At 35.3% G+C, this 27896-nt stretch overlaps 1 protein-coding gene across 1 annotated transcript in view; it reads left to right on the top strand.

Moving 5' to 3' along the window:
- LOC113229918 overlaps nt 1-27896 on the top strand; it is a 60237-nt gene that overhangs the window by 28073 nt on the left and 4268 nt on the right. The window contains exons 4-13 of the mRNA XM_026463609.1: nt 8761-8868; nt 9880-10024; nt 10886-11001; nt 12716-12848; nt 14064-14237; nt 15574-15710; nt 17439-17604; nt 19606-19713; nt 19864-19972; nt 22262-22416. Of these exons, the coding sequence (XP_026319394.1) occupies nt 8761-8868; nt 9880-10024; nt 10886-11001; nt 12716-12848; nt 14064-14237; nt 15574-15710; nt 17439-17604; nt 19606-19713; nt 19864-19972; nt 22262-22416 (1351 nt within the window). The remainder of the gene's footprint in view (nt 1-8760; nt 8869-9879; nt 10025-10885; nt 11002-12715; nt 12849-14063; nt 14238-15573; nt 15711-17438; nt 17605-19605; nt 19714-19863; nt 19973-22261; nt 22417-27896) is intronic.

The following is a 27896-nucleotide window of genomic DNA, read 5'->3' as shown; positions in this document are numbered from 1 at the left end:
GTGTGTGTGTGTGTGTGTGTGTGTGTGTGTGTGTGTGTGTGTGTGTGGGTGTGTGTGTGTGTGTGTGTGTGTGTCCATGGCACCCGCGATTCAGGGTTTGCCTAGTGCGGACTATGAGTGTGTGTGTCATTACATTATTATTTCTAACAGAAAAACCTAGAAAATCTTTATATAGTCTTTTATTTCCGGTTTTCGATTTTGCTGCTTGTGCCTTTCTTCCCAAGGGCAGAATTGCAAATTTATGTCCGTTACAAGCTGTTCCAATATTCGAAGGTTAAACAGCGAGAGTCTAGTGATTAATTGCCACAGTTCATTTCCACTTAGCCACCATGTCTTTGGGGTTACGCGAATGAGTTCCACTAGGACAGAGCAATTAAGGTTCGTGGGTATGTAGATCTATTGTTTTGGACTACATAGGGATATTTTTTGGATAGGGTAAGTTTTTACTGGTTTACTAAAAATTTATACTAAATCAATATACGGCAAGGTTGGCGGGAAACAGCTCTAGCGATATGCGAACTAAATAGGTTCTGAATAATACAGTTCAAACCCCATGTTTTATGAAGGAATTTTGTATTGTTGTTGAATTAAGTATTTAATTTATAAGAAATACCTAGTCTTTTTTCCTATAAATATAATTTTATTTGCAATATGTTTCTTCTATTGTTAGGAGATCTGGTTCTGTACATTCACTTTAGCTATACCATAGGTTCTCAAACTTTTTGGCGCACCGCCCACTTAGGCAAGATAAAAATATTTCTACGCCCACATTCACAAAAAATAATTGCAAACACGTATTTTTTATATTATCTTAGAACAAAATACACAAGGAAAAAAATTAAACATATTTTTGGAGTGTAGTTTATATAGACAATAGCACCTCCTGGACAACCTCCTCTTCAGCGCCCACTGGGGGGCGGAAGGGACCACTTTGGGGAATTATGACCTATATGTTATTTATTATACAGGAGCAAGTCCTCCTGATACAAGTGTTATCAATGTTATCATACTTGAAGGTTTTAAATTGCATGAAATTTTTGTTCATGTTCGAGACATTTCAGAAAAATAAGTATTTGTTCAAATTACTTCAATTTCGGTTTGTTTAGTGTTTATTTCGATTATGAGTACTTGTTCTTTTACGAATTGTCATTTTCGTAAATGAAAATTTATCACATTCCTAACACTTAAGCGTAAATGTAGAATTCGAGAGTTCATTTGGCAAGAACATTTCTGAAATGTAATTAAATTGAGAGGGGTTTCATGCATATTGTGATACCGTGTAATGTATGCGAGAAAGATGAACGCGACACGGTTGTTTAAGTTTCATACATCCAGGGTTTGAAGCTATTGTTTTGTTGCGGTTCTGTTGTGGGGAACTAAAAACGCTCACGTAATAAATAATCATAATAAATATTTGAGTAAAAGGACCTGTTGATCAAAGATATGTCTGCGAACAGTGTAGGATTTTCTTTGAATGAAAGACCTTAAAAAATACGTAGATATCGAGTTCTAAGATTTTCGCGATTGTTACGTATAGGTTTATCCATGATATGTTCGCAAACTGCAGATTTGTTTACACGATGGTGTTTGATTACAGCTATATGTTCTTCGACGCGGGTACAAATACTTTGCTTCGTTTGTCCAATATAAGACGTCTACGTCTTCGTAAAATTGAAAATAAGGTATTTAATTAATAACTTTTGTAACTATAGTGAAAAAATAGGGTGGTTTGCATTAATATTAGACATAACTGGTTGATGACTGTACCACCTCAGTCAACCGTGACCATGGGACCTGTAAAGGACCCGAAACGTTGCTTTGTTTGAAAAAACAAATATAGGTACGCGATTTAAATCCGGAAAAATAGTTTCATTTCCTAAATACGTAGAGTTCAAAATGTTGGATCCCAACAATGGCGGAATTAGTAAATATTACTTGGGCGCACATCAATGATTACTCATTGTTTATGCATTAATAAACGTCACGGAGCAATTAGGCAATTAGGAGATGATATTGTCCAAGATGCCGATAATTGTAGTGTGTCTATGATTTAATAATGATAAAACGAAGATAATCACTAATAGACAATTATTACCTCTAACTCTTCTGTCTGTAAATCCTGCGAGTGTTGGAAACTAAATTTCTTTTATAATACCAAGTAACGGGACGAACAAGTCGTGCGCCAGGTGTTAAGAGGGAGCAGAGGAAAAATGCTTGGTGATGCGCGTCGACTCTCGTTTCCATATTTGCATAACACAAATTTGTACCTTAATAATGGGAAAATAGAGGTGAATACACTATAGGCGAAAAACATGATGCGTAGCGACGCTTCCACTCTCCGCCAGTGTAAGTTGAGCCTTAGTCGCTTACCACCAGGCGCGCGACTTGTTCGTCCCGTCACTTCTTAAACAGGAGAGGTTGAGATTTATCTGTTTGTTAATATGGGTTTTAGTTTCTATGTCGATTCGCAAAAAAAGCGGGGTCGGCGCTGGTTTTTTCACAAGACGCTATTTCCCCGCACCAGTTTGTTCATTCAGAATGTGTTCGCGCTATTCCATACTAAGGGCGCCACCAAATTAAACAATTTTAGAAACGCTGCAGTGGCACCACGGCAGCGGTTCCACTACTAATTTTCATACAATATTTAGAAGTGCAGTTGCAGCGCCACTGTCGTGACATAATTAGTGAGCTAAAATCGCTGTAGCGATACAGATACGCGGAGACGCTTCTACAAGCATCTAATTGGAAGGCAAAATGAGCCTTAGGACGCTAAGGTTCATTTTGCCGTGTCGGGCCCGCTTCCACACCCGCGCTTTCATTGTGATGGAGCGGTGATATCGCTGACACCTTCTAATGTGACTTATATAAGCCAACACGAACGCGACAATGATGACCATAATTTCAAACGATGAACGTCGTGATGCCGTCAATTTAGGTGCACATTCGTTGACCCTACTACTCGTCTGCGTAGATGAATAGGCAATTAATAGATAGTGTGTTATACGGCGTTGTATAGGGAGAAATAAATTGACAATCACTTTTACTTGATGTCTGTATAAAACTTTACAATTCTATTAATTAAAGTTTCTTGGTCATATTGTTCTATTACTGAAAAATTACCTACCGTCAAAATGTCTGCAACAAATGTCGTCAGTTACAAAAAATTTGTGTTTGAAAGCTGGGAAATTTCTAGTAAAAATTCATCTAGTAAAAATTCAGCGTGAATCTGGTGAATGTACCTGTGTGATCTGCTCTCGTGACTCGTGAATCGATACTACGTCTGTTAGAATTAACATTTGAATTTGTTTTTTTCACAAACGAAATTAAAGCTATTTGAAAAATGTATATCGTATTGTATACATGTTCTATTTAATTCAGTTGATACAAAAAATCGTTGGTAAAAATCAAATGTAAAGTACCTATTGAATACATAGGATTTCTTGTAATATTTTCGAGGTTAGAGATATTTTTTTTCATGAAAATTTTTAGGAATCGTGTTTCCACACCGCATACTAATCAGTGTATATCCTCGATTTTTAACCGACTTCAAAACAGAAGGAGGTTTTTTTTTATGCATGTTACGGGGTAATTTGTGAACCGACTTTGATGATTCTTTTTTGTTGGAAAGAGGGTACCTCAGTAGTGATCCCATTTAAATTTGAAGAAATATTCCAACTCTAAGGGTGGTAAACTAGGGGATGAATCCGATTTCGCGCACTTTCCGGTAACCGATTTGAGTAAAACTTGGCAAATAGATGTAATTCGACGAACTTTTGAGGTCGATTTTTTTAGTACTCTGTACTTGAGTTATTATTAGGTAATAGTGTATATTTTTTCCAAACTGATTGATTCAACACTTTCGCTGTTATGCGGAATCAAAACCATTTGAGGTTATATAGACTCTTAACTGCATGCGTCCGTGCGGGCGCAGCGCATTCCTTCACACGTTTCCCTTTTATAGACTGATGCAAACCGAATGGGATAAGAATAATTTGTTTCGTAATTATTCATTCTCTTAGAATCGAAGTTACTCAAAGCATTTGATTAAGTTTTGATATATGGGTGAAAGTTTGTGTCCCGTATTTGCACTACGAAGAGAATTTGACTGGTATTTGGCAACTGCATAGCTGAAGAGCATCTAGTAGGGTCCGAGCGTCTAAATAGGTTAAGCGAATACAAACTTGAACGCGTAACTTCAGTATACAAGGACTTGTTGATCAGTTTGAATGCAACTGCAGAATATGAAGAACAAGGGTGAAAGGATCTATTAACACGGTTGTATATCACACGAAGACCAAAGTACCCAAGATAAAAACCACAAAATAAATTAAACCTACCTCAAACCTCGAAAACCATAAAAGCCCTGTAAAGATTTCCCTTTACTTTTTGAGAAAGTTATTATAATAAAAAAAAGGAAGAAGAAAAGATTGACAAGTAATATTATTTTCATCTCACTAGCTCAGAAAGAATTTCTTTATGATTAGAAATCTGCGCGTAAAAGCGTTTTTTCCACGCTAACATGGAAAAGGATTTTGGAATTCGAACTTGGCGATGGACTGTGGTGCACCTAACTTTTTCTTTCGATGAAAAAAAAATGTCACGCGATTTTTTATTAGTAATCCATCCATTGGTATATGTTATTCTTATTATTGTTGATTTAAGTTGACAACTGTTTTTTTTTTTCATCTATTATTTTCATCGCTATAGTAATGTGAAAAGTTGTGTGTTGCGTTCGACAGCAAAATTGTTTTGCGTTTCGTGCGATGCAACCCTCGCTACGCTCAGAATTCTAAGTTAGAAAAAAGTAGTTTTTTAATATTGGGTTGGCCAAAAGTCAGCGATAAAATCATGTCAAAATTCATTATAAAAATTGAAACTTTAAAAAAATATGTGAACTTTAATCAATTATATATTTGCCATGATTTGCATTTGCTGATTTAATATCTTTTGCCATCCTTCGTGTAATTTTAGAATTCCAGGCCATTCTCAGATTTAATAATTTTTGTTTTTACTTATAAAGTGCACCTCTAAATGTCATTTTGTATTCTCTTCGTCATCAAAGTAGCATCCATCCAAAGAATTTTGTACAGGGCGAACCAAGCGAAAATCTGAAGGGGCTATTTATTGTTGGCAACAATAGTTTTTGACTACTTTGTAATAATGTGTGTGGTTTGGCACATCATCTACAACACTTTTACGATTAATACTTTCCATGCTATTCTTAAAACGCTTAAGTAATAACTATCTAAAATATTATTATACACAATATAATATTTTAAAAGGAAAAAGTTACTTTTTGCTTAAAGTTACCTAGTGGCAAAAATTGCACGGATTCTTTTGCCAACCCATATTAGATTGGTATAAGCAATTTTGCCAGTGTTTTCATGTTTCAAGGTAACCTGAAGATGATAAATCTAATTGCGGTGACTGTGCTTATTGACGATAATAGTACCTTCTAATGGGGTTAATTAAGTGATGCCGACAGCGCTTCGCACCGATAAACTGTGTGTCGCCATTGATGCACCATTACTTCCATCATCAAGTAATTTAGTATGAAGAGTTTTCCAGTATTTGCTAACTTCATCCTAAAAGTAATAAAAAACGTTTTTGATGAACATGTTTATTTCAAGCCAAAAATTAACACTTAGTTATCACACATCTAGCGAAATTTTGTCATAGAGTGCAATGCTCTACGCACTAGGCATTTTGAACAGTTAGCGCTTTGAATCCTAAAACTCAATATGTATGCCGATATTTGCATTCGAGGCGAGATGTTGTTTGTTGACCTCTCGTACGTAGCTGACTCTTCATTTGTTCTATTGAACTGTGAAAATTATGTTTGTAAATGTGCCGGGCGTTTAGCTAACTTCATACAATCGAGTCAAAGTTCGATTTGGGTTGTTGTGTTTGAAATTTACAATGTTTTAGGTAAATTATCAACATATTTTCCTATTAGAACGAGAGCCGCAGAATCTTTAACGCAATTTGCGAAAGTAAGTACGAAATCTGCAATCAGATACATCACATGTAATTTCATTTTTTTTTAATATGTAGCAGTTGCCTGCTGATGGTCGAGCAAAACGTCGAGCTGAAGGCTCTTATGACGTATTACAAGCTAAGTAACTGAACCAAAGGCATCTAAGTGTACAATTGACCTGGGCTCAGAACGTCACTGGACTCTATTACAATTCTGCCGTCCTCTAACTAACAAAATATTTTTACGGGGCTAAAATATTTTTTTTGAGATATCATAAAAGACCATAACTCAGTTTTAGAATATTGAAATAGTTTAATGATATTTGAGCTATGCATTGTTAGGGTAAGTTCCAATAAGTTGAACACGTTAACTAATTTTAACTGTATTTAAAAGAGAATGTTGTGCTCTTTTGCTATTTAAGACGGATATTTGATCATTTGCCATCTAGTCGCGTTTTGGTTAATGGACGGCATAATTCGGTCGGAGTCACCTATCGAGTAGGTACATTACCTTGAAATCAAACAACGCCATCTAGCGTATTTTGGTAGAACCAGTTAGTTTTAACAACATTGAATAGGTTTGTTATATTACGCTTAGACAGATTTGTTTGTATACAGAGCCACGAAGAACCGTTGTTTCTCGTAATTATAAACAATACTGTAAATATTTGAAAAGGTTTAGACCGATTGTTAAAAAAAGTTTTTTAGAATGTGGATATATAAACTAACTGATCAGTACTTCTTACGAGTATGACCTGTTAGCTGTAAGTACATTAAATTTTGTATTACATTTTCTTTCTAATGGGAATTTATATATTTTGAAAATATTTTTTGATTAAGAAGTCTTATATATAGTATTATATTATAATCATAAAAATAAGAAAACATATCACATTAACATTTTCTGACGGTAAATAAAATTGAATGAAACACAGTTGCCGTCGTGTGATTCAAAACCTAGAAAGGTTTAATTAAAGGGACCCTTGTGGAGTGTGGTAGTGCCACGTTTTTACGTGCACACTTAAATGGTTTTTAATGTCGCTGTGTTTTTCTGGCCAAAAATGTTAATTGCTTTTGCTCGAGTTCCTTTGGTAAAGGACCTATAGTACTTACAAAGTAAATGGAAAACGATCTCCAGTAATTCTTATAAGACTAGAGGTCCTTTTCCAAAGGAACTATAGTAGGTAGCTAGCTAGTAGGTATACCTGCCAACTTACATAACACATATAGCTTGTTACATATATTTTTATTAGTATTATTTTCTTTAGTTGCATCGCCCTAACATACATTAATTTACCAGATTACCTATGGGTCTTGCTGCTTACTTACATAAAACCGTGGTAGAACAATGGGTTAACTTACCGGCCTCTCAAGCAGAGACCGCGGGTTCTAATCCGAGCTCGCACACCTGAGTTTCTCGGAATTTATGTGCGAAATTTAATTTGAATTTCACCATGAGCCCTTCGATGAAGGAAAACATCGTGATGAAACCTGCATGTCTAAGAAGGTTCACAACTCTTTTACAATGAGCAATAAAGAAAATTACATTCATTCATTCGTTTTATTACCTGTTTTGTTTAAACATTCTAAAGGATTTTTTAAAGAATGATCTGAAAAATCATGATAGGTATATTCAGGTGGACCAACTTTTTTGTCCCGGTGTTTTTCGTCTTATACAATGTAATACAAAAATACAAATACAAAACAAAAAAAAATTTGATCAATTTTATTCATTTTTAAGGACAACTCACATTTGACCTAATTGCAATTATATTTTTATTCAATTAAAAGATAATTTTATTACTTTATTTATTAGCTGTTTTGTTATCCGTAAACCTACTGTGACCTCTTAAAGTAGGTCAGCTAAAGCCTCTCTGCGAATGTCATATTGAATGCATGGGAGCGTTTAAGGTGAAAATTTTGGATATGTCCACTTTTATATTTAAAAAGTTATTGAGGTCAATTTACTCATTAGGTAACGTACTTTCGATATCAGTTTAAAGCCTTTTGATATCTCTTATATTTATGGAATAATCGCCTGAGCACGCTTAACGATTACATCCTGTATAAATTGATAATAATAGTATACAAATAGATAGTAATAAATAAGAGAGTAGTTGGAAAGATATTTGAATGCATGTGTCATTTAATATTTTAAGAATAAAGAATCCTTAAAACACATTTCTCAGGACGATTGTTCTAAATATGTTTATATGTTTCACTAGAAGTTATTTATTTTACGTCAATATTATAAATATCACTATATTGTAAATTAGTAGCCGTAGAGCTCCTTGTCAAATAGTTCGTCCAGGGAAGTACCTACTGCCACCTTACCTGTTTGTGCCGCCAAGCAGTAATGTCAGCATTACTGTGTTCCGATTTTTTAAGGGGCGCTGGTGAAATTACAGGCACATGAGACTTGTCAACTTATGACTCAGGGCGACAGGCGCAGTGGCAGTGCCCCTCAGATCTTTGCGACTTAAAACTCTGAGTAGCACTGCATCTGTTATGGACAGGCGTGTAGCTTACCATCAAGCGCATAACCTGCTCGTCCCGTCACTTGATATCATAAAAGAAAAGAAAAAACCACATAAATACAATTATATGCAAAATTAACAGTTACACTTATCAAATTTCTTACAAGTAATGTTATGCATTAACGATAATTTCGTAAACGAACGATTTTGTGTTTTCGGGAGAATCTAAGTTCGACGATGAATTTGTCTGTTCATTGACATTTCAAATAACAATAACATACTAAAATAAATATATCTATTGTTACAGAGCAAAAGAGCAAGAAAATAAAATTAAAGCTAGGATGAAATATTTGGCACAGTTCAATGAAAAACGGCGCCAAGAAAGGGCTGCTAAGGCTCAGGAAGCAGAAGAAAGGTATATCACTATATATTTTTAGTATCCAAAGAAAGAAATACTTTTAATTCTTCTAGACTCTTAACTATATTAAGTTAGCAAATGTGACTTGAAGCATCTTTATCTGAATAAGTTAAACTCATATACTCATATTTATCTCTCTCATATTTATTTAATTTAATAATATATTTTTTTCACCTCACTAGCTCGGAAAGGCTTTCTCATTAGAAATCTGCGCGCAAAAGCGTATTTTGCACACTAGTGTGGAAAAAGTTTTTGAAATTCGAACTGGACTCTGGACTGTGTGGTGCACCTTAGTTTTTCTTTCGATGACACTTTTAACTACGCGATTAGTCGTACATTACTTATTTCCATAATATAAATCCGTTGGTATATTTTACTCTTATTATTGTTGACATTAAATTGACAATGATAACTAATTGTGATTAACAAATTATTTCAATTCGCCGGAGAACTAAAATAATTTCAATAATCACGTAATCACACAAAATAAAAGCATAAGCCAGAATAAAAATTGATGAGGTGTGAATTCAGAATACATCCGAAGATAAACTAAGCTTTTTCTTTTAATTAAAAAACTGATATTTTATAGATCAACTGTTTTTTTTTTCATCTTCCATTTTTGTCGCCTTAGTAAGGTGAAAAGTTGTGTGTTTCACTCGGCAGCAAAGTTGTTTTGCGTCTCGTGAGTTGAAACTCTGCCCACCAAGTCTGCTAAGTGTACAACCACTGTACAACCTTTGACCTCACTATTGGTATACCAAATCCGTTAAGTGTGCAACCTATACTGAATATCAATATTGTTATAATTTTATTTCTATTATAGTTTGAATTTAAATCTCAAGCGCCAAGGAAGACGTAGCGTTGTTCGAACACATAGTAACATTTTTGTACTGAAGGTTAAGTCATAGTGACCCACGACGATGATTGTTAAGGAAATATGTTTTATGGCAAAGCATGTATGTAGGCATAATGTCGATTACTGTGACATATTACCTTTATGTGCTCCAGAATAAAGCAAAGAGTACAAGCTGCGGCAGAAATGGAACTGCGACGCAAAATCACCATGGTGCGACAGTGGAGGCAGAACGAGAAAAGGCGAATAAACCGGGTAAATGCAGAGAAGGAGGCAAAAACTAAACGCTTGCAAGACGAGGTAAGCAAACGAAATGTTGAAATGAGTATAAAAAACTCATAATTTAACTCTTTCTCTTTTCGAAGGTTGAATTGAATTGTGTCTAACATCGAGTATATAACCAGAAATAGAGACGAAATGTAATTTAATTTGTTTGAAAATTATTCTGCTAAATCATTACTGTGACAACTGCGCTCCGATTGGCCAGCCCGAATTCGAAACAATTGATGGGTGTCGTCAATTGTTTCACTTCAAATCGACTAGTTTAACTTTGGCTTTACTATAATAGACGTAAATTTCTAAATTACATATTTAATTACCGATGAAATGTGATTCCCTTTGTTTTGTAATTAGATGTTTTGCTGTTTTCCCACACTACCGAATAGAATAGCCTCATTGTTAGAGATTTATCTTTATTACAATAAAAACAGAATATTTTGGAATTTACGGAGACGTACACACAGGTCAGTTGTTGGTGCTGGTTTCTGGTTATATACTCGATGTTATCTAACAATGACACGGTCATCATCGTTACCTATCCTGGTCTCAAACTATAAAACTCTGTGGGACAATGAAATATTTTTCCGGATTTAAATCGCGTATATTTGTTTTTTCAAACAAACCAACGTTTCGGGCCCTTTACAGGTCCCATGGTCACGATTGGTCCTTTCCTATGTGTAACAATCGCGAAAACCTAAGAACTCAATCTATAGGACGAGTCATATGTATTTATGACAGAATACCCGAAAAAAGTTAAACCTATATTCAAGACTGTAAATAAAATTTTCCTAAAACATAAGTAGCCGATATACTGTACTTCATTGTACATAATCTCTCTACATCACTTAAATTTATGAAATTTATCATAATGTTGATCAACAGGCGAATAGGAAGTGGGAGCAGAGAGTCTCAGGGCAGAATCAGAAGATTCAAGAAGAACGCATCCTTCTAAAACTGTACACTGAGGACCTTGCTGCCGGAGCTACGAGAAGACGAAAGTTTGTTTTGATCCTCTACTTATTTACAATACATAGACTAATGGCTATATAATTAGAAACACTTATAGCATAGATCATGTTGCACAATTCAGTTTGCATTAATCATTCTTGTTTGGAAATGAAGCACATGAGTAAATAAAATACATTATTAAAAAAACACACAAAAATATCAGTGTATTAAATTTAAGTATTTAATCTCTGTTAACAATTAAACAACATTTTTGATATCGTCGGTGTTGGACAAATACTGGCCTTCCGCTTAAGAGTCGATACTATCTCAACTCGAATTCGAATTTTTCCCATACTTATAAGGTTCATTTACGGTCGAGCGGCAAGGCTCTGGCTTTATTTCCGAATTATTTTTTTTACAAACGAAAGCCGTTTGAAATATGTATATCGTATAGTACACGTGTTCTATTTCGTTCAATCGATAGGTACAAAAAAAAGCTCATTGGTATTTATGTAAAGTACCTATCGAATACAGCGGTTTTTTATTGTAAAATTTCGAGGTAAATTCATTGACTTACAATTATATGGACGTCGGGTCCGCGCTAAAAAGTGTCCGCACTTGTAAGGCGCTAAAATCGTATACAGAGCGCGACACTCCGCTTTAGTCTTCATTTGTTCTACTGACAGCGCGATACTGCGATGACATTACAATTTAAATTTCGAATAGGTTGACTTGGGACATTTTTTTCGTGGTTTTTGTATTAGACCCGTCGTCCATTTATTTGTAAGTCAATGGGTAAATTTGTTTTTTTTTTCTATAGTGAAAATTTTAACGAATCGTGTGTTCTTACCATATAGGAATCTGTGCATATCCTCAAAATTACTATATATTTTTTCCAAAGTGATTGATGCAACACTTTCACTGATATGTGGAATCGAACAAAGCCATTTGAGGTTGTATAGACTGTTAACTGAATCCTGAAGTAGCTGCGCGGTGCAGGAGTGACAGTGTATGTAACAGTTATGTCTCGCTGCACACGGGATAATTTCGACATTTCGTCTCTGACAATAACAAGTTGGATGAAAAAGGTACCAAACGACTTGTCATTCATCTCAATTATCAATAAAATAGTTTTCTTTTATTATCGTTTCACACAACAACAATTGACTAATTTGATAGACACTTTTTTCAATCAACTTGCTATTGAATATCATCACAAAAATCTTGTTGAAATTATCCCGCGGAACATACCTGTTACGTAAACTAAAAAGCAACTACCTCAGAAACAACTCAGTAAAGCGGTAGACCTGTAATTAGAAACAAAACAAAATGATATGAAAAACAAATCTTTACTATTTAGGCTCAACTTACATATAGTGCAGCCGAACGGAATGGAAGCGAAAGTATGCGCGAGAATTCCGAGGAAGACTTTTATTATAAGATTGGCTCATATCTAGTTTGTACGTTTCACAATTGACCATAAAGTTCATTATGCTATGTACAATACCGTTACAAAAATTTGCTTCCATTCCGTTCCACCGTAATATAAATTCAGCCGTAGAGCTCTGAGTGGTATTGGAACTATCATGGACGAGCGTGTCGCTTACTACCAGGCGCACAATTTGTTTGTCCCATCACTTGATGTTATGAAATATAAGAAAGCTGTCATTTTATGCCATGTCCGGAAAATGAAAATATGACTAATTGAAATAAACTTATTGGGAACGATTGCAAGTGATTATATTGCATTTGGTTTGTTAATAGGAGAGCAGAAATCTACGCATACAACACTGATCTAGCACTGCAGCGAATCAGACTGGCTAACTGGAAAGAACTACACGGCGGCTCGAAGAAGAAACAACAACTCATTAAGAAAATGGGCATCGAATTCGAAAAGGTCTGAGTTACATTGTTTTAGATTTATTTTCAGGTGTGCCTGTGTGTACTACAAATAATTTTAATATATGCCTATATTTTATTATATAGTTAGTTAGTTATTGTATAGTTATTATATATAGTTATGGTCACTGCTTATAAAAGAAATATATATTTTTCACCAAGCTCGGAAAGGCTTTCTTTCTCATTAGAAATCTGCGCGCAAAAGCGTTTTTTGCACGTTAGCGTGGAAAAGGTTTTTCAAATTCGGTCTTGACAATGGAACTGAACTACAGTCTACCCAACCTACCTAACAATTTTTTTCAATGAAAAATAAAGATGACACATTCAACTACGCGATTTGTCGCACATTACTTATTTATGTAATATAAATCCGTTGGTATATTTTATTCTTATTATTGTTGACATTAAATTGACTATGATAACTAATTGTGTTTATTAAATTAATAAACTAACAAACACAATTTTTTACAAAGTAAAAGTACCTACAAGCAGGAATAAAAATCGATGGGGTGTAAATAGATAATAATAATAACTAATTGATAGCTCATCGCTAAGTGATTAAACCACTAAGTTCTTTACCTAGCGATAAAGAATCGTTGTTTTTTATAAAATTTGTTTTGAAATTGAATAAATTACAAAAAAAATTCAGATCGCTACAGAAGATAAACTTTTTCTTTTAATTAAAAAAACTTGTATTTTATTATAGGTTAACTGTTTTCCGTTCATCTACCATTTTCCTCGCTACAGTGAAGTGAAAAGTTGTATGTTTCACTGAGCAGCAAAATTGTTTTGCGTCTCGTGGCTTGAAACCATCGCTACGCTCAGGAATCTATTTTTTATTTTAATCTTAACGTCCTTCGTTTGCTCATATTTCAACACAAGCACACGCGTCAAACAACAACTTTGCAGCTTTGCATAACAAATAAATATTTTTCTATCGTGTACAAACCGTATAATCCGACCGTGCTTCATTTGATAAAAATTAACCTTATTCTATCCAAGGGAATATAAGGTACACTTTGAATTGAAAGACAATTTCGTTGTAATCTTGACATTGACTGTAATATTGAAACAACGAACGTTCGTTATATTTTTAATACTGAATATTTAAAAAAAGATTCTTAATTCTATAATGTGACACTAGGCCTTTTATACTGAAGTGACTTTCCATAACCAATTCACAAATAATATTGAATAATCTTGTTCCATGAAGTCCAAACGTGGCGCCAAGGGCATGTGTCCAGAATTTGCTCAAAAGATAGCTGCAGAGGCGATGTCCAACGCCATGTCCACTGCGGGAGATGCCCTAACGACGTTGGGACAGGCCCGTGCCAGGATGGACATAGAAACCATATTGCCATCGCCGCCTGTGCGGCTGCTTGAACAGGTAAACTTACTACGCTGTTAGATTGGGTTATGATTAGGGAGGAACTGATAAAAAGATTTGCTACCAATACTCATATGAGGCTACACAAATCTAAAAAACTCGGACCCACTTCGGATGTCGCTTGTGCACTAAGTCCGATGCAATGCGCTAACTTGCTTAAAGTTATATAACGCACATTACATTTTTTTTAAAGTAATATACTTTATACTACGTACGTAATTATTTTATATTTGATTGCAATTTTCATGTATAAAAGAAAATTATAATTAAATATTTCTTGTACATGACAATAATAATATTTGGATGCATAAAAATATTTTTCACCTTACTAGCTCGGAAAGGCTTTCTTTCTCAACAGAAATCTGCAGGCAAAAGCGTTTGTTGCACGCTAGCGTAGAAAATGTTTTTGAAATTCGAACTTGACGATCGGTGGGCTGTGGTGCACCTAACTTTTTCTTTCGATGAAAAAAAAGATAATGACACATTCAACTACACGATTTGTCGTACATTACTTATTTATGTAATATAAATCCGTTGGTATATTTTATTCTCTTTATTGTTGATATTAAATTGACAATGATAACTAATTGTGTTTATTAAATTATTTTTAATACGTCAAAGAAGTAAAATAATTTCAATAAACCCTTAATCACACAAAATAAAAGTACAAGCAAGAATAAAAATTGATGAGGTGTTCAAATAATTCAGAACTAACTAAATTCAGAACGCATCCTAAGATAAACTGTTTCTTTTAATTAAAAAAACTGGTTGTTTTACAGTTCAACCCATTGACATTTTCGTAACATACTGCATTCTGTTGATTTTAATTGAATATCATGACGTACTACCATATTGTTCATTTATTTTTTGTGAAAGTACTCCACTACCTGCTTAGTTTGATATAATTATTAATACAAAGATTGAACACGCACGCACGCGCGCACACACACTTACACACACACATAAACAAACAAACACACATACACACACACACACACCCACACACCCCCCCCCCCACACACACACACACACACACACACACACACACGCACACACACACACACACACACACACACAAGCGCGCGCGCGCGCAGCGCGACTGCATCGATACAAGCGCGCGATTGCATCAATGAAATCTCCTTTGAATCCCAAGTATAGCATGTTTGCACCAATGCAGTTGCCTATATAATCGCTCGTTTGCATCGCTTCTAAAAGTCGACGTGTGTAACCATTCTAAATCACACGACATTCTGCCAAAGTCACTAACTTAGTTGACTTCCATTTAAAGAAAATATTCTAACATAATTTCATGAATACTAATGTGTTATTTTTTCAGCTTCTGGAAACTGCTGTGCTGGAATTCGCTCGGCGCCGTGTGCATCTCCTGTTGAGAGATGTGGAGCGAGCTGTTCGACATAAGGCCGAGGAAGTCTTCTTTAAGACCATTCGGCAGTCAGATGCAGGCCGCCGACGGTTAGCTATAACACTGAAAATTATCTCACTGTTAAAAAAATCGGTTTTAATGTATTTAATGTAATGTATCCAGTATAATACCGGTTTCAAAGTATTACCTGATCTCAAACCAAAAAATTCTCTGTACTATGAGTACCTGCTGTGAGTTGATTTGACGTGATGTGACATCTCTGAGATCCCGGATTCGATCTCCGACTGGGTCAATGTAGAAAAGCTAACTTTTCTATCATAATATAATAATATTGACTCATTTCTGGGTGTTTGTGGTACCGCCGCCGTTGTATCCATAGCACTTTGGAGTCGGAGCAATGTACATATGTTTTGTAATATTTATTTAGTTCTTAATTATATGAATACGAGAGCAACGAAATCGATGTGTGGTTAGTATTTACCCATAACACGTAATCCGCAATCGAACCTGAGACCTACTCCTCTGGCAATCACTGTACTAACCGTTGAATCGCCGCCGAAGTCGAAAATTCCTAGTCTCAAACTAGGGAATTCCCTGTATTATGAATACCAGAGCAACGGAATTCTTCTGGGGAACTTCAGGACACTTAGGCCAGATCCAATTTAGAAAGTTCATTTCGTAAATTTCTCCTACCGGGAATCTAGGACCTTCCCACCCAGACTTCCACAGTGCAAACCGTAGGACCACTGAGGTCGTGAATTAGCAATGACTCTTGACATGTATGAATTAAAGAAATACTGTCAGGGTAGACAAAGAAACTTCTGCCCACAAACGGTTAGCGTAAGTTACCTACATAGTTACCATTGAACTAACAAAAACTATAACATTTTTAATGTTTTAATTTATTGGTCATAATAAATATTAATGACTTACTTTCTACATGGCAAATTCTAACACTTAATAAGTGTTTCTACTAACAAATATTACGGATTGTGAATGTCTGCAATTAATTAATAATTTATGTTATCATTATGGTAAAATAATGCAAAATGGAAAAAAAATATTTCCGTCTTCTTATCGTATCCATGGAATACGCTATACTATTGTGGCCCAGAACTGGGCTACGTCAAGTGTTAGGGCATGCGGGACACGGTGTGAGGTGATGAAACAGCCGGCTTTAATGCTCAGCGGTGGGACATGTTTGCCATGGTAGTAAAAGGATTTTCCTTTGGACAATCGGCGTAAGGTACTCGCCAAATGTTGCCCGGGGTGCGCCAGCAGACATACAAGAAAAAAGTGGTACGTCATGCGGAGAGGGTCGTTTCGTGCACCGCGATGTTTCCATAAAACTTAAATAGCTTTTAAGAGTCTGTACTCCCTCAAATGGCTTTGATTTATTCCGCATAACAGTGAAAGTGTTAGAAATAATACATAGTAATTTTGATGATATACACTGATTAATATACGGTGAGAGAACACGGTTCCTAAAAATTTTCACTATAGAAAAAGGAAACACAATTTACAAGAAAACCGCTGTATTAAATAGGTACTTTACATATACCAATGATTTTTTTTATACTTTTCCACTGAACTAATTAGAACACGTATACTATACGATATACTTTTTCAAATGGCTTTAATTTCATTTGTAAATTAATTCTGAAAGAACGCCAGGGTCCCTGCCGCTCGACCCGAGCAAAATAAACCGAATTAGTACAGGAAAAAATTAAATCCAAGCTGAGGTAGTACCGACTGTTAAGCTTAGACTATTAGAAAATAGTATTATTTCATACTTAAATTTTAATTTAATAAAACAGTTCAAAACAACCACGATGGTCGGTGCAACTGACAACCGCGCTTGCGCAACAGTATGCCACTGTACGAGGCCAGTCGATCGCATTTGGTAATATCGCCCACATCGCTCCAGAAGAGTCTGTCGATCATGATCTGAAAAGTACAAAAGACAGGCCTCCTACGCCCGTGGTATGTCACATTCAGTATTTTTAACTGACGAAAAATTCTCAATTCACCTGACCAAATTCTGTCCTTCAGACAGTATACCCAGCGTACATCCAAACTAATATAATACATACGAAACTAACTCTGTCTGTTACGTTTTCACGCCGAAACCGCTGAATGAAATTTGAACGAATTTTGAAATAACCAAAATAAAGTACGTGGCCATTCTTTTTTCCTCAGGGCCTGTAAATTTATTATTGTTTTAATAATAAAACACATGTTTATGATAGTTACAAAATGTTTAATGATTAAAAAAATAAAAAGAAATAAATTAAACTATTTTTCCGGATTAAAACCGCGTATATTTGTTTTTTAAACAAACCAACGTTACGGGCCCTTTACAGGTCCCATTGTCACGGTTGACTGGCTTGGTCAAACAAATATACGCGATTTAAATACGGAAAAATAGTTTCATTTCCTATGTGTACAATCGCGAAAACCTAAGAACTTTAAAAAAAGACCTAAAATGTTTAATGATAAAAAATTTAAAAACAAGCAGCACAGCACATGACGTCACAGATTCTTTCCTGCCAATGCACACGCAGTACAGACGCATGTGTAACTAAATAAAAGATGCGGGAGATAAGGTTTACTTGCTGCTACCCTTTCGCACCATTTTTTTATGATTATTATCACGTATGACCTCTTTTGTCGACGCGGGACATTTTTAAATATTTTGGGGACAGCAGGACACGAAACTTAAAAGCGGGACTGTCCCACGCAAAGCGGGACGTATGGTCTCGTTATATAAAGATAAATGGGACCTAGGAGAAGAACATGGGCTACTTTTTGTCACAAAAATAAGTCTTCAAAGGGATGAAATAGGGGATAAAAGTTTCTATGGAGAACCAATCATTTCTCAAGTTAGTAGTACAAAAGGCTACTCGAAGTATTTATTCTACGCAGACGAAGTCGCGGGTACCAGCTAGTTTAAAATAATTGACATATTTCAAATCTCTTTGGTGTAAGTAGTTTATTTGGTACCATCGAGTATACAACCAGAAATAGAGACAAAATAAAGGCCATCCACCCCTGGCAACTCATCAAGCAAATGGGCCTTATATTACTTTTAAATATCAACTCTCGTTTGCGCTGAAATCACAAATTAGAAAGCTGAAATAGTACAGCACCAACAACTGACCTGTGTGTGCGTCTCCGTAGATTCTAAAAATATTCTGTATTTATTGTAATAAAGATAATATCTCCAACAATGGGATCTGTTCCATTCGGTGGTGTGGGAAAAACAGCAAAACATCTATTTACAAAACAAACGGAATCTCATTTCATCGGTAATTAAATATGATATATGTAGTTTATCAATTTTCGTCCATTATAGCAAAGCTCAAGTTAAACTGGTCGATTTAATGTAATATAATTGACGACACCCGTCAATTGTATGGAATTCAGGCTGGCCAATCGGAGCGCAGTTGTCACCGTAATGATTTCACAGAATAGTTTTCAAACAAATTAAATGACATTACGTCTCTATTTCTGGTTATATACTCGATGGTTAACTTTTAAGATAGAACGTCATCGATGAAATGAAATAAATTAAGCGACGTAACAGTGCATTGTTCTACATCACTTACAAATATTTAGATCGGCATAGTAAATAGCTCGCGCGAATGTGTTACTTGGTACTTGGTACTTGATGCAACGGGCTGGTATCCGCAACTCGACGACAAGGCGCCTATTTTTTTTTGTGCGCGAATGTGTTAAAAATACTTTTAATTTTGTACAAGGTTTAGTCTTGTTTGTACCCTATTCGGTATACTATTTCTATTGTGACTTCGATATGTTTGACCTTCCTACGGCAATAAAATCTTTGTATCTATATTGCATAATATAGTTTTAATGGGGAATCGGATCGTAGACGTAACCTTCCCCATATCAATGCCCGGCACCAAACAATTTCCAAGAAAAAAATTAACATACCTACATAAAATCAAAATTTCGTAATTACAGCCCTCCTTGACAAAATTGGCGGAAGTCACTTTCACGGATCGGGTTGAAGACTTGCCAGATCCCGTCACTGTGGCTTCAGCTTTGCCGGAACGCAAAAAACTTTTAGAGGTAATAATACTCTTGTAACTTTAACCCAGTGTTTTGGACAACGACTGTAATGCATTTGTACGTACAAATAATAGCACTTACACCTGAAAACTATATACTATTATCCATACAGTACAAAGATCGAACACTAAGAAAAACTTTCATTGTTAGATGGTGAACACAGCGGCAAAGATTCTCTCTAGAAATGTGAGTCAACGCGTCCAAAAGGGAATGGATCTAACCATTGGAAAAGTGACACTACCACATCAGAGACATCCGAGTAATTTATTTACTTTCTTCTATAGTCATTTTCAATCTCAAAAATGTCTTTTAGTTTTTTAATTAGTTTAGCTATCAAGATCTTGGACTAACCAATTCTTTTTTTAATATTATAATGTCAAGTGACGAGACGTACAAATCGTGCGCCTGATGGTAAGCGACATGCCTGGCAATACCACTTAAGTGCCACCCAGAGCTTTAAATCGCAAAGATCTGATCTGATCTGGTCATTGCGCCTGTCACCCTGAAACATAAGTTGACAAGTCCCATGAGCCTATAATTTCAGCAGCACCCTTACCCTTCAAGACCGGAACGCAGTAAAACTCATATTACTGCTTGGCGGCAGAAATAGTTAAGGTGTATTTCCTTGGACGAACTCTTTCACAAGGTCCTCTGCTGTTACTACTACATTCACTTTAGCTGTTATTAGGGCACTTTCAAATTAGACGTGCATAGTGTGCGACTGTTTGCGCTGCAGCCGCGCGTCTGTAGTGCTTCTGTAATTTTTAGTTAGCTAATTGTGACTGCAAAACTGGCGCGCTTGTCACAACAATGACGCTGCAACTGCGTTTCTAAATATTGTTTGAAAATTAGTAGTAGCGCCACTGCAGTGCGCTTCTAAATAAGCGTCTTAATCCGAAAGCGCCCATGAGGACTAACCCACACATCAGAGCCGTGCTCGGGATATGGATGGACTGTGACCCGTCAGGGGCTCAAAATAATATCGCTGCGTAGATTTAGTATGGGCTCGTTCACACATGTCGGTGTCCGGGCCGGCGCCGAGACGGGTCCGGAGTTCATACAAACTAGCACGGACACGGCCCTGATGTGAGTGGATAGCCCGATGGTCTAAATCATATTTACGGACATAAATTGTTTGTAATATTTCCGATTGCTACGTAAGTATCAGATGCCTATGCACTAGTAGGGCTTTCATCCCGAGAATCTCAGTGTCGAAAATTTTGAGAGTAAAAATTTTTTTAGTACTTGTTGAAATAAATTAATAAGCTGTTTTCATTTTCGAAAATATCGGAACTTTTAAGACTTGACTTAATTAAACAGTATTATACTCCGTCCAACTATTTATTTAACTTTTGACAGCTCGAGTTCTGATCAATTAGTAATGTTTAGGACAGAAAATTCATAGTCGGAAGGTGAGCTAGTATGCTTTTATCTAACTATACTCCGTCCAACCATTTACCTTTTGACAGCTCGAATTCTAATCAATTAGTGATGCCTAATGCTTTTGCGATTCGATTTTTTTATAACAATCGATTCTATGAAGAAGTTTTAATCGTGAATGTTAGCGGGTTCAAAAAAAGATATTGTCTGATTGGGATCGTGATGTTGCGTTTCACAATTTGTGTACTCAAGAATTAATCATAAATGTTAATGAGGATTCAAGTGATGATTCCCGTTCACATGGAGAAGATTTCGACGATTCATTTTAATAAACAAGAAGAATTTATTATAATTATTTATAATTTAGTTCATTTCATTATAATTTATTAGATAGATACCAAAATTTGTCAACTTGAATAATCTTCGTTACATTATCTGTTAGCTCGATAAATATCGGAGCTAAAGAGCGCGTCGCTTCACTAAAATTAAAAAAATAAAAGAGTCCAGAAGTATTGCATTTTTTGTCTATGGTTGTATGTCAATAATTACGGAACTTCGGAAGCATGCATATGTCAAAAGTTAAATAAATGGTTGGACGGAGTATAATCACCTATTAAACCAATAGGCATTCTTACAAGGTCAAGGTAACACTGTAGAGCTGTGATAATTCTTGTGTACCCATTATAAAAATCGTTTTATAAATTATTTCTTATTCAATAATTTGTGGTATTAAAGAACTTTATTAAAATATTATGTTTTGACTGACCTACTTTAAAAATAATCCTAAAAGTTTTCCCTTGTATTTTCAAGACCGCACCAGGATTGGATTTTTTTCCGGAACACGGAATCAGTGACACTGAAAGCCCAACTAAGCACATTGTATTAGAAGGAACATGAAATTAAAAGTTTTTCTTTCATAATGATCACCGCCTGTATAATATGAGTACAATACAATGAAAATAACTGAAGATGAATCTTGCAAGGATTTGTTATATTAGAAATAATCACCATTAGTCATTTAGTTATATTACAACGCAGTCCGTAGATCTGTAAAATTTCGTACTAACCGTACTCGACTAGTACCAAATTTGACAGATCGGCACACGTAAAAGAACATCAGGTACTACAAAACTTATGAAATCTGTTAATATGGAAACCAAATTTGCAGTGGAGTGGGGTGAAGCTGTTGAGGCATTATCTGAAGCAGTTGTAAACAGTACAGTGAACATTGAATGCCCGGATATCCGTCGTTGCACTATCTTTCTGACGCACCGCATTCTTCGCCGTTTGCAGATTGATATGAGAGAAGAAAAAATACGAAGAGTAAGTGATGTGCTCAATTCAATTTAAATCCAAATATATTTATTCGTCAACATAGGTTACAACACTAAAATAAGTAGATGGGTTAAATACACGGTAATAAATAAATTTATAGTAGCCCTGTAGGTTGTGCCACAAGGCATACAGATTATAAAAAATCTACAAATAACATTGACTTACAAATAAATGGACGTCGGGTCTAATACAAAAACCACGAAAAAAATGTCCCAAGTCAACCTATTCGAAATTTAAATTGTAATGTCATCGCAGTATCGCGCTGTCGGTAGAACAAATGAAGACTAAAGCGGAGTTTGGCGCTCTATATACGATTTTAGCGCCTTACAAGTGCGGACACTTTTTAGCGCGGACCCGACGTCCATATAATTGTAACTCAATGACAAATAAATACAGTTTCGGAGACATAATTCGAGCCACCACGCATTTGTTTGATTGATCAAAAACTATTATCCAATTTTGAAACTAGTAGGTATACGAAACGTCTTTTCCATAAGTCCTTGTTGGGTATTATTTTATTATTGTATTACTTTCCACTTAACATCAGGTGGAGTGGAGTCATTTGCCTGTCATGTATAAAAAAAAATTTGCAAAACCGGGGGAAAACTTTTTCTTCGATGATGACACTATTTTTGTATTCTAGCTCTTTACGATAAAAATGCGAGGTGGCTCGAATTATGTGTCCGGGAGTATATTTTGAATTTATAATAGTTTTGATTAAAAAAAATTACCATTGTCACCTTATTTATTGGGATTGAAAAACTCAGCTTAGACTTAAATGTTTAATTTACAAGTTATGCAGATAATTTTCTTTTAAATGTCACAATATCCTTAACGTTCCTGAAGTCTTAAGGCAATTTATTTTAAATTTTGACACTCATTATAATAATACTGTTACATTTAAGGGTAAATCTGCTATCTAATCCGTCAAGTTCATTATCCCTTCTACTGTTATCTAATTACACTTCAATATAAAATTTTACATTTCCTTTGCCAAGTATTTAGGCAGTTTTGCGCACTCGTTACCATTGAAAAGTTAGTGTAGCGTGCATACAGGTGCATCACGAGCAATAGATGCTCCAATTTTTTGTGGAGATACCTAAGTATCTATAAATATAGAGTAACCTACACTAGCAATTTCACAGTGTATCTATGCCTGGTCCGTACATATACCACGTTATTTAAGAATAACAAGTTCTACTTTTCCTCTTTGCTAACATTAAAAGTATATATGAAGTAATAAACTCGGGAACCAGGCAACCTTATTATTTAATACCAGATTCACCATTTTTACTCAACGAACAGTAAATATACGTACCTACCAACAGGCGGAGCTTACTCAGTTGAATTACAAGAAATTTAAACTATTACATTAATCGTATATTCCGTCCAATCATTTAATTAATTGTTGACATATGCATGCCTCCGAAGCGGATCTTACTCAGTTGAATTACAAGAAATTTAGACTATTACATTAATCGTATATTCCGTCCAATAATTTATTTAACTGTTCACATATGCATGCCTCCGAAGTGCCGTAATTATTAATTATTATTTTTTTATTTATTAAGGCTTTGGCAAAGCCATCAGCCTAAACATGAAGTTTAATTATGTTTCTGTAAATATGGCCGCCACAAAGAGGATAGGCAATTTGAGGCGGCGTGTTTGGATTGACTCGGGATTCCTAAAAACGGGCCGATACGGGTATTTTAGTTCGAGATTCGTATAATTTCGCGTTTTAATCTTGGATTAAGGCACAATAGCACTATCCTATTCCACTTTAAACTAGATTTTACAAAATAATTGAAAGTCAAAATAAAAACGACACTTTTCCCTCCAAAAGGCCCAGAGCGAATGCCGTAATTATTGACATACAACCATAGACCAAAAAAATGCAATACTTCCTGGACTTTATTTTTTATTTTAGTGAAGCGACGTGCTCTTTGGCTCAGATATTTATCGAGCCAACAGATCATGTAACGAATAAAATAATATTCGTTACATAATCTGTTCAACATAATCTGTTCTGTTCAAGTTGATAAATTTTGTTACCTGTTTAATAAATTATAATGAAATAAAATAAATTATTAATAATGATAATAAATTCTTATTGTTCATTATAATGAGTCGTCGAATTCTTTATATGAACGGATTAATGTTAGTGAGGTTTCAAGTGATAATCATCGCTTGAAACCTCACTAACATTAATTATTGATTCTTGAGTACACAAATTATCAAACGCAACTTCACGACCCCAATCAGACCATTTCTTTTTTTGAACCGGCTAGCATTCACGATTTAAACTTTTTTATAAATAAAATCGATTGTTATAAAAAATCGAATCGGAAACGCATTAGGACATCGCTAATTGATTAAAATTCGAGCTGTCAAAAGTTAAATGGTTGGACCATACGTCAAGGGTTGGGTATATATTAGGGGTTAAAGTATGAAATTGCCGTTTTATTGCAATAGGTATTTGAATTTTCATAGAATCTTCATGGTTTGAGGTTTTCGAATGAAACTTTTTTCAAATGGTTTCTGTGATTTTTTTTTTTTTAAATTTGAAACACTTGAATATCGACTTTCAATTGTTTTTGTTATTCAATTTAGACAAGAAAGATGGATACTGCGAAAATTCGAGTGATTTTTGAATACGAGTTCCGACGCGGAACTAACGCGGCAGAAACAGCCCGCAATATCAATGCTGCGTTTGGAGAGGGGTCTACTAATGAACGCACCGTGCGATTTTGGTTTAAACGCTTTCGTGATGGAAATTTCGACTTAAAGAACGAGCCACGAGGTAGACCTCCCACACAGGTGAATAACGATGAATTAAGAGAGATAGTGGAAGCCGATCCTAGTCAAACTACCCAGGAATTAGCGGCATGGTTTAACGTTACCTTACCCACAATATTGACTCACTTGCGTCAAATCAATAAAATAAAAAAATACGAAAAATGGGTGCCTCATGATTTGACTGATCTGCAGAAAGAAACGCGTGTTGAAACTTGTGTTGCCTTGTTGAACCGGTACAGAAATGAAGGAATATTGGATCGAATTGTAACATGTGATGAAAAGTGGATTCTTTATGATAACCGGAAAAGAAAAATGCAATGGCTGACCCCAGGTCAAATGCCACAACAGTGTCCTAAAGCAAAACTTACCAATAAAAAGGTAATGGTAACTGTTTGGTGGTCTCAGCATGGTGTTATTCACTATAGTTTTCTCCGATCTGGTCAAGCAATAACGGCAGATGTCTATTGTGCCGAACTCCGAACCATGTTGACAAAACTAGCAGTAAAACAGCCCCGACTCATGAATCGATCTTCACCATTATTGCCCCACGACAACGCGAGACCTCACACAGCACGAGAAACCATTTTGACCCTTCTGGAACTGCAGTTAGAAACCATTCGTCATCCTCCGTATTCACCAGACCTTGCTCCAACGGACTACCATTTTTTTCGTGATTTGGACAATTATCTACGTGACAAGAAGTTTTCTTCCCAGGAGGCAGTACAAAATGCTTTCACACAGTTTGTGCAGTCTAGATCGTCGGAGTTCTATCGCAAAGGCATTAATAACCTTCCCATTAGATGGCAGCAATGTATAGATAATAATGGCAACTATTTTGATTAAATAAATTTGTTAAAAATTTAATAAATAAACAATTTAGATTTTCAGTACAAATCGGCAATTTCATACTTTAACCCCTATTATTAAAATAATCTAGTGTGAACATTTTCCTTTTAATATACTACATTCCTGCTAATAGTTCGAATGTATGAATATTTGTTATACCTAGTGTGTTTTAGAGCGCGATCGCAACTATTCTCATGCAAACTAAAATGACCCAAAATTCCCCTCGTAAACAAAATTTTAAATGATTTTTTTTCTTAAGTTCTACTACCAAATGTCGCCGTTCCGTCAATGTGACCGTCAATATGCGGGACGCAGTACGGTATCTATATCTCGGGAGGGGCGGAGAGTGACCATCCTCGTTACTTTTTTATTCTCTGCTTTGTTATAAGGTCAGTATCCTACTGCATTTTTACATAGCACCATTAGAATTACTTTAAAATCTAACTTCGACTTCCTAGTTCAGTAGTTTTGACCTACGATGCAGAAAATTCATCCGTAATTCGAATTCAAAACAGTAATTAATTAACATTTGGTGGTCTTAATAACTATATGACGTTCCTTGTAGCTATATCTATAAATATATATTATACCCAAATTTAATCATGCAAGAACATGTCAAAAATCTGGATACCATAAATTAATTATATCAATTGTGCGTTATATCGCCCAAAAATATGTCATTTATTGCTATATCTTACGAATCGCACCCCTCTGGGAAAGATCGCAGAGAGCCGTTAAACGCACGCGGCTTAAGTCGTTGTCTCCTATACTAAGAAGATTTATATTACACACTGTATAGCTAAAACAAAGTGTAACAAATAGTTCGACCATACTTCCGCTGGTGATCGTACCTACTCATAATCACAATAAACTTGTGCAAAGAAAATCCACAAATCAAATATCTTAAGTTTCCGCGATGGCTACACGTTTGGAAATGAAACTATTTTTTCGGATCCACATCGTGTTTATTTGTTTTTTTGTTTCAAACAAATCAACGTTTCGCAACGGTCGCGAGTGACAATTAGTATTGTAAGCTCCCTCGCCGCGAATATTCGCCTGTAAGAGTAACATTCAAGATTCATTTTCGAGCATTACCATTACTGCTAACCTCACTGGTGAGCATTCGCCTGTAGGCTGTAGGTATTGTGCTATGCTACTTAAATCTGAAAAAATTGTTTAATTTCCAAAATATAATGAATGACCAATCGCAACAATCTTTAACCGACTAAAAGTAGGGGTTCTCAATACAACTGTATTTTATTTTGTGTATGTTACACGGTTCTTCCGTCCGCTGACTAAAACGCGGCTTACTGAAAAAATATTTTTTTGAGATGTCATAAAAACCATAACCCAGTTTTAGAATATTGAAATTGTTTAATGATAATTCAGCTATGCATCGTCAGAGTAAGTTCCGATAAGTCGAACTACTCCTCCTCCTCCTCTTGACCAAAGAATTACAGAATGCGGAGCAAACAGGCGGAGGATAAGCGTTTGTGATTTTGCAACTGCAACTCCTCAAGCACAAATACGTTCGTACGATGTGCAGTCCAGGGAATCCTTAAGAGGGAGCAGAGGAAAAATTCCTAATCTACGATTTGATTTTAGAGGGGTATATCCATTTTAAAGTTAAAAATAAAATATTGTATGAGTAACTACACGATATATTCAAGCATAGACATTAATCAGAAACACAAAACAATAAAGTTTCCTCGATAGATAAAAATCACGAAATGACCGAACGAATTTTTACATTTTTTCGATTTATCCTCGAAACAGGTTATTAGGACAAAAATTAGATAATTAATTATATTTATGCATGATCGACA

The sequence above is a fragment of the Hyposmocoma kahamanoa genome, unplaced genomic scaffold (genome assembly GCF_003589595.1).
Source record: "Hyposmocoma kahamanoa isolate Upper Pololo Valley unplaced genomic scaffold, ASM358959v1 63, whole genome shotgun sequence".
Lineage (NCBI taxonomy): Eukaryota > Metazoa > Arthropoda > Insecta > Lepidoptera > Cosmopterigidae > Hyposmocoma > Hyposmocoma kahamanoa.
This window is presented reverse-complemented; position numbering and strand designations above follow the sequence as displayed.